The following is a 17,537-nucleotide window of genomic DNA, read 5'->3' on the forward strand; positions in this document are numbered from 1 at the left end:
ACTTATTGTAAGAATATGTTTTGTTAAATAAAAAAATATTTATATTTGAAATTTATGTAAATATGTAATATTCCGTTATTTTTATGAAAAAAATCTTATGTTAAACAAAAAAACTAGATTTTTATTAGAAATTAATATATTTGTCAATATCTGAACTCAAGATATAAAACTTGATTATCATCAGTTTCTTAATTTTCATATCACCATTCCTTAATTCCGCCGCCATCTTGGGAGGCCAAAACTGGCTTCAAAAAATTATTTCGTATACGCTATCCAGTTATATTTTGAGATCAGTGGGTTCAAACGATAACTAAACCGATATTATCGTTTCATACCAATGATATATTAAGAATAACTAGATGTCTAACTGCCGTAAATCGGTATAAGAAAAAGTGAAGCAAAAATCGGCCATTATGGGGGGCAAAATCTTTACGCTATTTATCAAAACAAAACAAATACGAAGCTTTAGATTTGTTAAATTTGCCCCCCATAATGGCCGATTTTTGCTTCAAAAAATACGCGAAAGTTAGACATCTAGTTATTTTTAATATATCATTGTTTCATACAGGCTTGCAGAGCCGGAGCCGAAGCCGGAGCCGGAGCCGGAGCCTAGAAAAATTAGTAGATCCCGGTGTCAAGTTAAATAAGTAGCCCGTTAAAAAAGTAGACAGATAACTCTGCGCATGCGATAAGCATGCACAGATATGATGTTAAGTTTTCGTTAGGTAGGTGAAATTTATCGTTAAATAAGTAGCCTTGTTCCGTTAGGTAAATGTCACGTTAAATAAGTAGCTCGTTAAAAAAGTAGAAAAACAGTCCTGCGCATGCCCAAACATACTATAACTCTCAAAATAAGGATCCTAAACCACAGCATTAAAAAAGTAGCTGAGATTTTAAACGTAGAAAATGGTGGTCCATGACTATTCTATTGCTGATGTTAAGCAATATCTTTGTGATGGGAAAATTAAGAAAGTTTTAAGTTTGAAACAGCGTAAATCATTTCTAAAATATGCAAAGAATTTTCAATATTTTGGTATGTAATCACTTTTTTTTACATTAAAAAAGACTTAACATGGTTATTTTTAGTTTTATTGTAAAGAGAATACAATTTCTAGAGTTATATACTTATACTTTTTATAATGTAATGTAGGTATGGTTAATGATATTACCAAATGGGTAAAAGAATGTGACAAATGTCAGAGGATGGAGAAAATTAAAACATGTGCTCCAGAACTGAAGCCTATCAAGGTTAATGAGTTATGGGAAATTTTAGGTATTGACCTTATTGGTCCCCTTCCACTTACAACACAAGGTAACAAATATATTTTAACTGTTACTGACCTTTGGAGTAAGTATGTTGAAGCTTTTTCAATACCAGAAAAGTCTGCTTCTTTTGTTTCTAAATGTCTTACTACTTTGTTTTATCGATTTGGTCCTCCAAAAAAGATTATTTCAGACCAAGGTAGAGAGTTTGTAAATGACTTAAATGAATTTTTATTTTCTACCTTTAATGTTAAGCATTTAATAACCTCTGCTTATCATCCACAAACAAATGGACAAGATGAAAGAACGAATCAGACTATTAAGAGAGCTCTATCAAAAGTAGCTAATGAAACCCAGGATAATTGGGATACTTTGTTAGAGCCAGTCTTGTTTGGTCTCCGTACATGTGTACAATCTTCTACTAAGTACACACCATTTTTTTTAATGTTTGGCAGAGAAGCACGCCTTTTTTCAACTTTAGCTCTTAATGATAGTAATCCTAATTTTATTGGTGATAATATTTCCATTTTGAAAGGTAATGCAACTGAAGACCAAATTCAAGAAAGAATGGACTCTTGTATTTCAGTTCATGCTATAGTAGATAAGAATATTAGTATTGCACAAAAAAAAATGCAAAAGTACTATAATAAAAAACAATTGAAAGGTTTCAAATCATTTAATTTTAAAGTAGGTGACAAGGTTTTAGTAAGGAATTACAAAAAGATTGGTCGTAAAGGTAGTCGTATGGAGCATGATTGGCTTGGGCCTGCTACAATTAATGATTTTAAACCAACTGGTGCTGTTGTGTCTGTTAATGGTAAACTTTGGAAGTCAGCTGTAGCTTTACCCAATATGAAGCCGTACTTAGAAGAAAATCAAGGTTTGATCTATACAGATATCTTAAAAGAGCATAGTTACTGTTTGAAAAATACTGATCTGATATATATAAATGAAGAATCCTATAAAGAAAATTCTAGTTGCTCTTCCACAGCATTAGGTAAAAGAACACATGCAAAACATACATCTATAATAAGGTATGATTTAGGGAGAAAAAAAATAAAAGTTAATGAAGTGAGAAAATCTTCCTCTTCTCCTAGCAATTATAACAGTAACAAAATGTTAGTTGTTGCTGAAGAGAAGCCAGTTGATTTTGTTTTAAAAAGTGTTGAATCAGATTTTGAAGATATCGTTAAAAAAAGTGAATGTAGAAGATCAGAGTTTACTAGAGTTTATCATGCAGTTTCTGTTGCCATGAACTTTTATTCTAAGTTGTCAGCACAGCCTAAAGCTGAGGCTCTAAATATTTTAAAAAACCCATCTGGCTGGCTAGATGATACCTTAATTGATATTGCACATAGTTTACTTTCATTTCATTTTCCTAGAATATCTGGGTTTCAAAGTTCATGTATCTTTAGTTCTTTTAATTCAGTTAGTTATATTCATTCAGAAAGTTATCTTTTTGTGCAAATAGTTAACGTTAGAAAATCACACTGGGTACTTTTAAGTAATATCTCCTCTGATGTTGGTTCACATTCAAAGTGTGTCCAGTACTACGATTCACTTTTTAATAGTTCAAATAAAGATGATGTGCCATTATCAGTGCATACAGTTGCACGTTCCTACTTGAATTGTAAGACAAGCAACTACTTAACTGTGGAAGTGATGAATTGTCAAACACAAAAAAATGGAAATGATTGTGGTCTTTTTGCAATTGCAAATGCAACAGCTTTATGCAATGGTATCGATCCAAGTTTAGTTTTATGGAGACATAATGAAATGAGGCAACATTACCTGAAATGTATTGAGAATGGTAAATTAGAGATGTTTTCTTTTGTTACTGTGTTAGACAGTCATAAAAGGTGTGCTTTTTCTTTTGACTGTAATTCTTTTTGTATGTGCAGACAAGAGAATAATAATTGATTGTCATTTGAATTTTTCTTGTTATGCATTTATAATCATAATTGGGAATTGAAGATAATTTTATGTATTATTTCTGCTGGTATTGTGTTTAATTAGAAATCTTGTAGAGACATAGGAATGTTTTGTCAGTATTATTTAGTATAAACTTTAACATTCAAGTTCAGTTGATAATATCAATGTCTTTTAGATTTTTAAATATACAGGGGTTGGTCAAAATACTACAAACACCAGCTTTAAAAGAGCAAAATCTTCAAAATTAAAAATTTTTTGTGGCTTTTTAGTTAATTATTCATGTACTTTATCATTATTTTTTTTTTTCAGATATCATAATTAAGAAATAAATAAAAAAAACAACTTATTGACGGACTTTTAGTCAAATTTCAAAAGAGGACACTTTTTGGTGCACGTATGGCAGGCGCTAGTGTTACAGAAATAACAGAGTTGTTTGGAGTTTTAAGAAGCACTGTATCGAGAGTGATGTCTGTATTTGCATTTGAACAAGAAGGAAAAAACATCTTAGCAATTCAGTTTTTAGAGTTTTGATTGACTACTTTTCAATGTTCTGTACTTGATGTATAAATATGACAGAAAAAGAGCGTCATCCTAATCCTCGAGCAAGAATTGCGCTTTGTTCAATATTCTGGAAAAATGTATTTTGAGTAACGTTCTTAGCACGTGCTGACTTTACTGAGCTCTTTTTGTATTGAGATGGATATATAAATATTTATATATATACCCGATTGCTTTACATAAAAGATTGGAAATAAATATTTAGTATTAACCGTGTAGTTTCTTCAACGTCGTTTTAATTTAAAGCATTTTACAGCGAAAGAAAGAGTTATGAATTTAGGTCACATTTTGTTGTTTTTTGTAATATACGCTATTTAGGTGACATCGCTGTCGAGTGAAACCCGTGTGTTTTACAAAGCTCAGTTTTCTGGAGTAAATGAAGTAATTTTATTTCTCCTGGACTGTTTCTGCAAAAACATCAGAATAATTCTACACGAATTCGTGCTGTTAATACCAATCTAAAGTTTAAGTTCCCATTTATCTGCGTATCTGTACATCTATTTATATAATTTAAATTGAATTCTCATTTAACGTTCAAAAAGCGTAAAGTAGTCGGGAAATCTTTTTTCAAGAAATTTAAGCATGAACTCGTAAAATTTCTTGTAGAAGAACGAGCTAAGTTTAACGGATAATTTATATTAAAACTATAAGCTAAAAAATAAAACATCAAGTAATGGCTTCTGATAACAAAAAATATCGCATGCACTGTTTAACATTTTCCAAACTTAAATGATTGCTTGTTTGTTGATACAACGCATGCGCACATAGTTCAATTCGTCTACTTTTTTAACGAACTACTTATTTAACGCATATAGGCGTTAAAAAAGTAGCCGTAATATGACGCATGCGTAGATAGCTCGCTTGTCTACTTTTTTAACGAGCTACTTATTTAACGTGACACCGGTGTTGCGTTAAAAAAGTTAGTCTGTGACGGAGAAAACTGTCCGCGGAGTAAGTTGTCCGGTCGGACATTTTACTCCGGAGTAGAATGTCCTAGTTTGTCCTATCCGTCCGTCTAGGACAACTTTCTCCGGAGCAAACTGTCCTACGTTGGAGTAAACTGTCCTACTATTTTGAGGATAATTTTCTTCGAAGTATTCAAGCAATGTCGTTTAGCTTTTGTTTAAACGGTGGTTTAAAAACTCGCGCATTCTGCGCGAAAGGCATATAGAAACTTGATCACTTTTTATAATATTATTTAAACACTAAACATAATACAATTATAATAAACATAGCAATGAGTTATGGAGCTTATACAAATTAACCAAATTTTTTTCAGTTCCCATGGTCAATTTTTGATGGTATGAAAAGTTAAAACATCACAAAATAAGTTTACATCGACATATTTTACACTTCTTGCGTGGATAGATATTTGAAAATTTTTGAAATTCACATGTAAATGTATTATATACTAGGCAACTGCGCAGTCAGCTCGGAATATATTTTGCGAGTAAATAATATTGCGATAGAAGACTTAAATCTAAGATTTCGTGAAAAACTGGCACACACGAAATCTAATACATCTAAGGTTAGGAACATGCTTGCGAAATGAGTATACTCTTTTCGCAGAACAATCACATTAGTTATATTGGATTGTTGAAAGCAAATTTTGTTTCCACGCTATAATTTGTTTTTCGTTTTATTCACTTTTATATTGTCATGAAAAAGCTATAAAAAAGAAGACATAAAAAATGGGGAATTACGCAAACAAGTGGCATATCAATATCACAATTTATTAACCTAAAATAAATATTACAATTTATTTGGATAAATACTTCCAGTAAAAAATAGAAAGTTGTTGGTATTTATTGGTTTTTCTCATATCTTTCGTGATTTTTTTAGCAATATTTCCAGTTTTTGATTTATATTCATTTTTAAGTCTAAAATGAAAAAGTACTTTTTACTGTTTTGCATATTTAAAATATAACAATGATTTTAATTTAAAAAGTAACTATCAATTACTTAACAATTTCTCAAAAAAAATAAATCGGAAAAATTTTCAATTTGATCCCACCCACAATCCCCTCAATAAAGTCGCCTGAAAAAGGTTATGTATTTTTTTACTTAACAAATTTGGATAGTTATTAAAATTTGATTAAATTAAAACCAAGTATTAAGTTATTGGAATACATATGCATTCTGATAACTAAGTTTTAATATATATAACACATAACACAATTAAAAGCTAAAAGAAATAAAATCTTAAATGATGGATTTAAATGATCAGCAAAACTCTTTCGAGCAACTTCATTTATTTGTTAAGTATTATTCGTTCTGAAAAAAAAAGAGGAAAAATTCATTTACAAATAAATAATTGAACTAGAAACAATAAAATGCCATTTTCTAAATCAAGTATACTGACATCAAATAAGAAAGAAATTTGTAAATCTAAAATCGAAGCCTTGAACAAGTTATTAATATGTAAAGTTTACAACCTCCTCATTTAAAATGAAATTTTATTGTATAATGAATTCTAAAAAATTAGTTGAAATATTTCAATATTAATAAGTTTAATTCTGCTACATGGAAAAAATATATATATATTTGTCATTTTTATTAAATTTATTTGTAAATAATGTTACTAAGATCTTCTGGTAATTTTAATAAATGATTTGCGCAAATATACATGCAAATAGACATGTAAATAGACATATTTTATAAATATATATTATATAAATATACATTATATACATATATAGATTTTTCATTTTTAAAAGCAGATTATTATATTTTTTACTATAATGGAATGTCTTCATAATTACTTATATTAGTGCTATTATTTTTACTTTTATTATCCAAAATCATTAAAGCTGCTTTCCGAAATGTTGATCAAACAGTTCAAGTGATATAACTCATTGCACTTTAAACATTTAATCATTTTGCCTTCAGCAGGCATCCGACAAGAACAGAAAATTTCTATGAACTCAATGCGGCTAACACCGCCCCTTCCTATATTTACACTAACAGTTGGGAACATGGAAAGAACCTGTTCTTGAAGGCTTTTTAATAAATGATCCCGCATTATACTTTGCTTAAACAAACAATGCTCTGGTTGTATCTGCTTAGTTAAAGCTGTAGCAAAAGCAACAGCAAATAAGCCACAATCATTCCCTCCTTTCTGCTGTTGAACATCCATTATTTTTACAGCAATGTTTTTTTCAGGACATGTTAAAAGAGCAGCCACCTGTTTTTTTCCTTGATCACTCAATGAGTGCAACAAGCTGTCATAAACATGAACTTCATTTAATTTTTGTGTTCCTATACTGCTAATTACAAACCAGTGTCCATATCCATCGTGAAGTATCTGGATAAAAGGACTTGTCATATTAACAAATGGCATATTTAATCCTAAAATTGGATCTTGAAAACCAGAAATTAATGATTGTGCCTTTAAAATATTTTGTGAGGCAAAAATTATGTTATCTGTTAGCCACTTATTCTCACTTAGAAGAATATTTTTTTCCACTAATGTCAACTCAAATAAACCATTTTTTATCCACAATACTTTGTTCTCTCCTTCTTTGGATGCAATTTTGAAGGATTCTACTTCAATTGAATTTATCTCAATGTTGTGATCATCATTGGATTCATTTGTTTCATAATATTTTCGCTTTGCTGGTTTACAATAACTATGCTCTTCATAGTAGCATTTTGAGGGTTTCATTGACATTGTAGTTGGAATAGATTTAATACTAGGTGTTAAAAATACATGAGATATTTTATTCTGGTTGCTGTTGTTGCTTGTAGAAGAGCTTATGGTTGAAACTGAATAAGTATTTGATGGAACATTAACAGAAGTTGCATGACTACTATCAATTTTACTACTAACCTTACTACAAGTAAGATTCTCTTGAAGAGAATCAGCCTCTGGTGTTAAGGTTTTGCTTCCACTAATATATGGTTTGATGTGGGAACCATTAACTTTCTTCTCCTTCAAGGTGGCTATCTCTTGTAAGAGATATGATCCTTTTCCTAAATTTTTCAGGATACAAAAAGGTCCAAGCCATCTGAAATCTAATTTGCCTTCTTTCCTTTTTTTCTGCGTGAAATCCTTGATAAGGATCCAATGGCATAAACAAATGGATTTGCATGCTTCTTGTTATAATTTGTTTTCTGCTTTTCTTGAGCCATTTCAATCTTTTGCTTAGCTTTTTCTAGCAGATTTGATCTAAAGTATAAACAATTATTGTAAAATTTCAAAGTATATTTTTAAAGAAAGAAAAAAGAACATTTTGCATATTAAAACTCTATTAAACATGCCAGAAATAAATAAAAAAAAGAAAGAAAAAACCTTGAAAAAAATCAAATTGTTACAGTAATGTTCTGCAAACATATTTTAACAAACCAGTAAATGCTTTATACCTTTCCTCAATTAGTTTATTCATAAAATGTTGGTTGCTTTCAGGTCTCATGTTAAAATCAATTAACAATGATTGAGGAGATTCTCCTGCAACTTCTAATTCTATAGGAAGTATGGGCTTCCTTCCAAACATTAACTCAAAGGGAGTATATTTTGTAGACTCTTGCCTTGATGTATTGTATGCAAAAGTACAAGCATCCAAATGAGTATCCCATGTAATGTGGCGGTCATTGCAAAATTTTGCAAGCATTAATTGGATGGTTTGATTAAACCGCTCATCTAAGCCATTAGCCTAAAACACAAGTTGATTAAATCCAATATTTTAAAACTAGACAGCTCCTATATACAACTTGAATTCAAATTTTTAAACCTGTGGATGATAGACTGTGATAAAATGATGTTTCACATTTCACAAAGACATTACTTCCTTGTTTATTTGGTTGTAAAACTCTGTGCCTCGGTCAGAGGTAACAACTTTTGGTATACCCATTTGCACGAACAACTAAAATATTTAAAATATTCTTATATCTTCAAAAAAATTATTTAAATGCAATCAGATAATAATATTTAAATTTACCTTATACAATGCTATTGCAACACCACTTGCTAATCTTGATCTTAGGGGAAATGCTGCTACCCACTTTGAGCAATAATCAGAGATAGTAAGAATATATTTATTTCCATCAGATGTTTCAGGAAGTGGTCCTATTAAATCAATTCCAATATGAAACCATGGTGACTGTACTTTAATAGGATGCAGCTCTGGACTAGTTTTTTCGAATTTTCGCAAATTTGTGTGCTGACATTGTTCACAGTTTTTAACCTATGTTATGTGTAACTTGTAAATTACAAATTCTAGCATATGGTATATATTAATATTCTGATGTCACAGGATATATATATAATATATATATAAGGTATTATATATATATTATATATATATATAAATGCCATATTAATATTGATAACAATGATGTAATATACATACAGCATTTTCTACATCTTTGAAAATTCCTGGCCAGTAAAAACGTTCTGACACCTTGTAAAAAGTTCGTGTTCTACCAAGGTGACCAGCAGTAGGTTCGCTATGACAAAACTTAACAACTTGTTTTCTTTGTTCTTTGCTGAAAACCACTTCCAACCATATGTCATTCTTTGTCTTGTAATGCAGTTTATCATCCTCCATCCTAAACCTGCAAATTATAAATAATTAACTGCTTCCAATAATACATAAACAAACTTTTTTTCAAAATTTAATTATAAATGATTAATATGTTGATATAAATTGCATTAGGTGTGCACGATGTCAAAGAAATAAATAATTAAAATAAAAAACAAAAGTTTTATACCTTTTACCCTATTTTTTCAATTTTTAAGGTAAGTCAAAGTCACCCCTATAGTGGTGGTGACTTTGACTTACCTTAAAAATTGAAAAATTCATATTTTACATATTCACAGATACATGGATATTAGGTGATATGTTTTTAAGGCAAAAAAATATTAAAAACAAAAGCTTGAAGGTAACTTACACATTTATTTAAGATATAAATCATACAGAAATCTTAAACTATAAGTGCTAGAGTTATTTAATAAATTATCTGTAATTATTTGCTGTTCAAGAGTGGATACCTTGTTTTTTTTTTTTACAAAAGTCATTTTTTCTTTGTCTTATTTGTATTTATAGCTGCTTGTATATTAACTACATCAATTGAAGATACACTTTTTCCGGGTACAACAGAGACTTTATGTCGCTTTTTATTAAGGGGTATATGATCACTACCTCTAGCTTCAACTAAATGTTGTATGAAAGAATCGATGACAAGAGAACCTATTTCTACACTGACATCTTCATTTGTAAATGTTCGTTTAGGAAGTCTATCTAATACCTGTTTTCGATCAAGTGGGTATAATCTAGTTTTTCTGAAGCCTGCCTTCATACTTTCACAACCAGGTTCTTTAATTTTTTTCATGAGACATTTAAGCAATGCTGGAAACTGGTCTTTTGGAAGGGAAGGAGCTTTACGTCCTTTGCCACTTTCCTTCCAAGTTGTTAATATTTTTCTCTACTGAGTTTTTATTGGTCAAAAATATGCAATATCCAATGGCTGCATTAAATACGTGAAGTTGGGAGGAAACGCAATAAACTTAATGTTGTTTTCTTCACACAAAGACAGTACATATGTATTTATATATGATGATAAATTGTCCCCAATTAGAACATGTTTTTCAGAAGTTTTTTCACTTCTTACGTCTTTTAAACATTTGGTTAATGTTTTCTGGGTGTATGTAATATAATCACGACTCCCAGCAACACATTTATATGTTCTTGGCATGTTTTCTTTGATGTAAGTATGATTATTAAATAGTATTTTGTACTAAAAACCAAAATTGAAAATTAAATCAATAAAATTATATCTATAGACAACATTTTCTGAAAAAAAAAATCAAAAATATAGTATTGAAAATCAAATAATTACATTTTTTACTTAGGTTAAAGTCACCCCAAGTTGTGGCCAAAGCCACCCCATAAATTTTACTTAAAGTTATTTTTAATTAGAAGTGTTGTAAATTTGGCAACTATTGTACAAAACTCATCCTATATAAATATACTATTAGTTATAACATCACAACCCACTCAAATATTAACAGCATTTTCAACCAACTCACAATTTTGCAGCATATAAATTTAACAATTTTTATAGACTCTAATAAACAAACAAAAAAAACATATTAATAATTCCGCAAACTGCAATTAATATAAGTAATAAATAAACAAAATAAATTTAATTTTGAGATAAACTTAAATTTGGAAGAAGCTGCAAAAGTACAAAGTAGTTTTTAAAAGTTAAAACTTTTTCTTATAAATTAGCCAAAGTCACCTACAAGGCCAAAGTCACCTCATTTTACAGTATTCTATTTGACAAATAGAATATACAATTATCATATATTTTATTTGTCATATCGAATATATTTGTAATCTACTTTACAGTGTCACAAATGTTACAAACAATTTGTCATAATAACTATCAAAGTATATATCATATTGTAACTATGTTACTTGTAACATAGTTACAAAATGATATAACCTATGCTTAATGTTTATAATCTATACCTGCTTGCTCTTCGTCGAATCGCCCGCTTTTCATTCGGGGTCATGGCGATAAACAGATGTAGATAGATAATTACTAATATCAGCAAGCATTCTTTCTTCAGCATTATTATTGTGTTCATCCATTTTTAAAATTATTTTCAAAATGATGGTACAAAATCAGCCGCAAATTCATAAAATTACACTATGCTCTAGGTCGGACAACTTACTCCAAACTAGGACATTCTACTCCGGAGTAAAATGTCCGATCGGACAGTTTACTCCAACGGACAGTTTTTCCGTCACAAGTCGTTAAAAAAGTTAACAAATAGTTCTTGCTTAGGCGTTACGCATGCGCAGTATGGTCAAAGGAGTGTTCGTTAGGGAATGAAATTAGACGTTAAAAAAGTTGCATTGTTTCATTAGGGTATGTAAAATAATAAAAATTAGTGTATACTTTATATTAAAAATGGCTGTCCATGTTTACTTAGTTGCTGAAATTATTTTATACTTTATGTTAAAAATGGCTGTCCATGTTTACTCAGTTGCTGAATTCATAAGCTTTACTACTGATATATGGACCAGTAGTTCAAATGAAAGCTTCATTAGCCTGACAGGTCACTGTTTAGACAATACATTTAATCAGAAAACTGTTGTACTTAGAGTAGCTCCTTTTCCTGAGAGGCATACAGCAGCAAATATTGCTGAACTGATTGAAGATATTACGGCTGAATTTAAAGTATCACCTTCAAAAATTCATTTAATAGCTAGATATAATGGTACAAATATTGTTAAGGCTATTAAAGATAGCCCATATGATAGTATGGCTTGTTTTTACACACACTGCAACTAGTAATTAATGAGTGTATTTTTGAACAAACAGTTGTCAAGAATGTCATTGTAAACTGGCATTCAATTGTTGGGCATTTTAGCCATTCTCCCCAAGCCTGCTCTAAACTTAAAGCTCTTCAAGAAGCAAACAATATTCCTAAGCACAAGCTTATTCAAAATGTTCCAACAAGGTGGAATAGTACCTGTCATATGTTAGAACTAATTTATGAACAAAGGAAAACTCTAACCATATATGCACTTGAAAATGGTAAGCTTCCTTTATTAAATGCAAACAAATGGATGATTATTGGACAGTTTTGTGTTTTGCTAAAAGATTTCCACAAAACAAGAGTTCCCTTGAGTGAAAGAAATTCTATTGTCTCAGATATTATACCACAGATACAGTTTTTGAAACATTTTATTAATAAAGCTTTAATTGATGACAACTAATTCAATGGAGAATTGTTTCAAACAATATACTGATAACTATAACATCATCTTGTCAATATTTCTTGATCCCAGATTCAAATTAAAAATGTTCAAAAATGAAAACACCTTTTCAGCTGCTAAAAAAAGTACTGAGAACATAACCATTCAGCTTATTAAAACCCATGAAAATATAAAAAACATCAAAGTTACTGAAAATGATCGGTCTGCAGCTTGTGACATTGAAAATATTGACTCAGAATATGAAAATAATGGCACAGTACTAAATGAATAGAAAGATATAGTAGAAATGGGTTTTGACAATTGCTTCGAAGAACTTGTAGGATTTAATTCTAAATAAGTCGGTCAACCACAAACTTTAATTTCAAATGAAACTTTATTAAACAAAATTCTAGTCAAATGAAGACCTTATTGACAAAGAAAGCAATCATTTGTTGTGGTGGAAATCACAGAAAACCAAAATGCGACTATTAGCAAAGCTTGCTTTAAAGTATTTAAGCTGCCCACCGTCTTCTGTGAAGATTGAAAGACTTTTTAGTATAGGTGGAAATGTATATACTGCAAAGAGATATAGCTTAACAGGAGCTCATGGTGAAATGTTAATATTTCTGAACTATAATATGAGAATTTAAAAATATTTGATTTTGTATATATTACTATAATTTGTATAGTATAATTCTTTTAGAAGTGAGTATCTATGTTCTATTTTTTCATGAAATATAATTTATTTAGGAGTTTAAAAGCTTTGATACTATGAGGAGGTCAAATGAAAAAAAAAATGTCATGAAAATTGTATAACTGTAGAATTAGAAAATTACAGGGAAAAAAAATTTGGAAAAAATAATTGCAACTCTCTTTGAGAGCTTTTGCTCAAAAATAAAAAAAGAATGCCTCCCAATGCCTTAATCAAAATTTCAAAGCATATTCTGTTGTGGATTTGAGGGTTGCGCAAATTAAAGAGTATCGTTAGCCAGGGTAACTTAGGTCAGTTTTGGCAGTTTTTCTTAAACATCTCTGAATCTTATTAATTTTTTACAGTTTTCTCTTGTGGTAATAACATTATAGGTCTTGGCTATAGGCCTCTATATTTATTTATTTATTTTTTTTATTACAAATATTTATTTTTTATTGCCGAAAAGTGGCCAATGTTACCCCAGGTTTTTATCATGAAAAAAAATCATCAGTCCTTAAACACTTAGAGAAACATGAAAAGAACATTTAAATGGACAAAAAATTTTGCAACTAGCTCCCTGTTATTGTGCAAAAGTCATTAAAAGTCATTTTCTAGTAGGTCATTATCGTCATCTGAGGATGATGACACTTGTTCAACTCTTGCCCTTTTCTTGTTATTCTTGGTGTTACTGTTATTCTTGGTGTTATTCTTTGATGCGGTAGGAGTTGTGTTATTCACCAGATCTTGCGGTGTTATCACTTTGCCAGGTGTGATCTTTTTCCCTCTGGTGCGATTTGTTTTCCCATCCTGTCCACAATGTTTCACTAATAGACCTATATCTTCATTGAATACTTCCTTAACAGTACTACCGGTACCTCCTCCAATGTCTTTGTTAACCTGTGGCAAACGCTTCATGACCATTTCTTTATCGAAGGGGAATATTCCACTAGCCTTGAAGTCAGATCTCAAATTATCGCTTTTCAATTGACGTTGAAGTAGAGCAAGAAGACCGAGGAACTGATTTTTTGGTATTGATTTTTTTATGCGCGTTTCTATCTTTAGCGGACGGAAAACAGCAATGTCCAGCGGTTGAAGCAAATGGGAAGCGTATATTCCGAACTGTCGACTAGCCTTTCTCACGCTTATTCTTCCAGTTAAACATTCTTTTATAGCATTGGACAACGTTTCTTGATTGTATGAAGTTGCATATGCTCTTGAACCACGCTTTCGCTTATATTTCCTCGGCATTTTCACCGGCTAAGAATTCAAATGGTTCAATAAATGTATCAGAAGTGTCAAAAGATGCCAAAATAAACTCAATGTAGTCTACGAAGTAACTGTGCTATATTCACAAAAACTGTTGATTTACCAAAATTGTTGATATAATAGTCGATATATTTTGTTGGTATCTCTAACAAAATTAAAACATGTTATCTTTGTTAAATTTTAGGAATTTAAAAAAAAATCAACAATTGACCCCGGTCAACAAAGTCACCCCGGCGGTACCATTTTGACGGTACCATTTTGAATACTTTTTTAACGGGCAAACTTTTTTAACGCCGTAAGGCGTTAAAAAAGTTTTAATGGTTTTGCGCATGCGCAGATTTCACATTTAATAAACTTTTTTTAACGACTAACTTTTTTAACGCAACACCGGCTCTCAAAAAAATTTTGAACTAAACAAGTTTTCTTTTTTTTTAAATTTTAGAATAATTTTTGACACATTTTTTTAGCGACCTCTGCACTTCATTCAAGAAACTTAAAACTCAAAATTCTATAAGTCTCTAACAAATTATTTCATTAGAATAAAATCACTTACAAGTTTAGTCTAAAAATAAATCTCAAAAAAATAGCCGCCACCATATATTTGCTTAAATTGTTTTTTTTAAATTCTTATTCTTGTGAAATGAATGAAGTGCCATATTTATTCTTATCTTCTGTCATTTTTTTTTCATTTCAAAATTATTCAATGACCCAAAATCTTGTATTTTTTTTTTCTTCTCCTGCAATATTTATATAAAGTTGAATATATATTTGGAATTTTTCCGCTATTTCTGTTATTTACAAATTGCAACCATGAGTGATAAAGTAGAAGACGAAAGGTTATATGATGAACTGAAATGGTTTGCTTATCGCGAAGAGGACGAAGTGTTTTTTTGTCAAGTTCAGATTAGTGTAGGGGAGGAAGTCAGCAAACTTTGCGGTGCAACATGCAAATGCAGTAGAGGGAAAAGAGCAACGGAAAAAAAAAAAACCACCGCCAACATGAAACGCCATTTTGTCAATAAACATTCGACTCTTTTGACAAAAATTGTTGAGGCAAGAGAGCAGAAACTGAAGAAAGAGAAGGCCGAAAAGGAAAAGAAACGCACCTCATCCGTTTTTGGAGGAAATCAGGGCTCGACTAGTGACACAAGAAAAGTACAAGCACCCATCGATCGCTTTCTCAACAAAGTTACCATCGCAATTTCAAAAGAGGACTTCAAGAAAGGCATGAACATGACGATTCTTCAAAACGGCGCTCCCTTTAACCTATTCAGCAGTGAAGGAATCAAGATTTTGACTGGCGATTTGGCAAAACATTTTGGCTTGAAAGTCAACCGGGATTCTGCTCGTCAAATCATGGTTTTGGCTCAAAAAAAGCGAGCTAAGTTAAAAACCAATCTACAGGGAAAGCTGGTTTTTCTGAAAGTCGACGGAGCTTCAAGAAATAATCGAAGTTTTCTTGGCGTCAATGTGCAGTTCTTCATGGATAGCAAAACCAAGAATCTCTTGAAGGCGTGCTGGAATCGTATGGCATCAGGAAAAAAAATGTCCTCGGAATTACGACTGATAACGGATCGAACATGGTGAAAATGGTTGGAGACTTTGGAAAGACAGATGAAGAAGGTGACGTCACTGACGAGTCTGCTAAAGAACTTGCTGGCGTTGAAATCGAAGAAGAACTTGAGGTTGAAATTGAAGGTGATCTGCTGGATGCTTATATCACTGACGACGACGACAACGACGACGACGTGTTTGAACAGCAGAGGCCTTAAATCAACGAAATATCGAAAAACATGAATACCGTTAATCTGCAACGTTGTGTTGCTCACACCTTGCAGCTGGCTGTTGAAGACGACTTGGAAAAACGAGGCATTAAGTCTCTGGTTGGCAAAGCTCGAGATGTAGCAAAAGCTTGTCGAACGTCGAAAGCAAATGAATTTTGCAAACAACACAAAACTAAAAAGGTACATACAATATAATCGCAAATCGCAATAAATGAAAATGTTTAAATGAATATTAATAAGAATCTGAACTTGAGTTTGAATTTAACATGTTTTTCGAATGTTGAAAACAATCAAATTTATTGCGTTTTCGAATGTTGAAAACATTCAAATTTATAAAAAGTTACTCAAATTTCTCAAATTTACAGATTGCAATAATCGACAATGCAACCAGATGGTCCAGTACATTCAACATGCTCAACCGACTTCTTAAGATGCGTGATGTCCTGAATGCACTGGAAGCGGAATTTAAAACCCGTGACTTTACGTTTCTAAATTAGGAGTGGAAGCAAATAGAGGAACTTGCAAAAATCCTCGAGAAACCGGCAGTTGCAACTCAATAATTCCAGAGTCAGGATCTCACGCCTGGGAACTTTATTTACATTTAGGAAATTCTGAAGGAGGAGCTAGTTTCTGGTGAATTCAAGACGTCTGATTTTGGGAAGAATATCAGGGATTCAATGGTGCATCGGGAATTACTTTTGTTCAATAATCCCTTTTTTTGTGCTGCTGTCTTTGTGGATGTGAATATTAATGCCTTCTTGGAGAAGAGAAACAGGTTTTTATCAAAGTTTTCAATCTATTATTTTTTTAAACGAAAATTGGAATTTGAAGTTACGTACTTTTAATGAAATTCAAAATACTGTGTCATTTAACTTTACTTTTTGACATTCTACTTTCCTCACTGCAAGAATATGATAGATTATAATTTGCTTGAAATTTTAAAACATTAAAAATGCTTTACAATATTTCAATTGATTGTTGAAGACACTCTGTGGAAGATCCAGAAAAAGCTCAATGAGCAAAAGAAGTTCGAAATCGAGGGGAGTGGAGTTGGTCGTCATGGAAATGACTCTAGCGAGAGTACTGGAAGCAGTTTGGAAAATGAAGAGGAATCCTAGGAAATGAGTCCCAGAAAAAGGATGCGAATTCGAATGGAACGTGCTCGGAAGCAAAAAAGCGAGCAGTCCAGCCAAGTCATATGGAATCGGATTTGATTGATAGCATGGTTTTTCTTCGAATGAATAAAGAGTACATTTGACTTTTGAGTGTGTATTGACAGAAAAAAAAAAAAGAGAAAACGTTTTGAATTTGGAATTTGATGCTAAATAAGTTAGT

General features: G+C 31.2%; 1 protein-coding gene, 1 long non-coding RNA gene and 1 pseudogene across 2 annotated transcripts; 2 read left to right on the plus strand and 1 right to left on the minus strand.

Moving 5' to 3' along the window:
• Positions 1 to 793: 793 nt before the first annotated feature.
• On the plus strand, positions 794 to 3,961 carry LOC149888680 (uncharacterized). The gene is made up of 2 exons (XM_090088726.1): positions 794 to 1,033; positions 1,151 to 3,961. Exons 1-2 carry the CDS (start codon positions 907 to 909, stop codon positions 3,181 to 3,183), a joined length of 2,160 nt encoding a protein of 719 aa, XP_089944852.1. The 5' UTR covers positions 794 to 906; the 3' UTR covers positions 3,184 to 3,961.
• Positions 3,962 to 6,453: 2,492 nt separating this feature from the next.
• LOC149888681 (uncharacterized) lies at positions 6,454 to 8,502 on the minus strand (annotated as a pseudogene).
• Positions 8,503 to 15,286: 6,784 nt separating this feature from the next.
• On the plus strand, positions 15,287 to 17,500 carry LOC149888682 (uncharacterized). Its single transcript, XR_016452831.1, has 2 exons — positions 15,287 to 16,382; positions 16,568 to 17,500. It is a non-coding gene; the product is annotated as an uncharacterized LOC149888682 (long non-coding RNA).
• The last annotated feature ends 37 nt before the right edge of the window (positions 17,501 to 17,537 follow it).

Source organism: Hydra viridissima, unplaced genomic scaffold, assembly GCF_058129835.1.
Source record: "Hydra viridissima isolate aposymbiotic clone 2 unplaced genomic scaffold, HvirCarnegie_v1 scaffold_5, whole genome shotgun sequence".
In the NCBI taxonomy this organism is placed as follows: domain Eukaryota; kingdom Metazoa; phylum Cnidaria; class Hydrozoa; order Anthoathecata; family Hydridae; genus Hydra; species Hydra viridissima.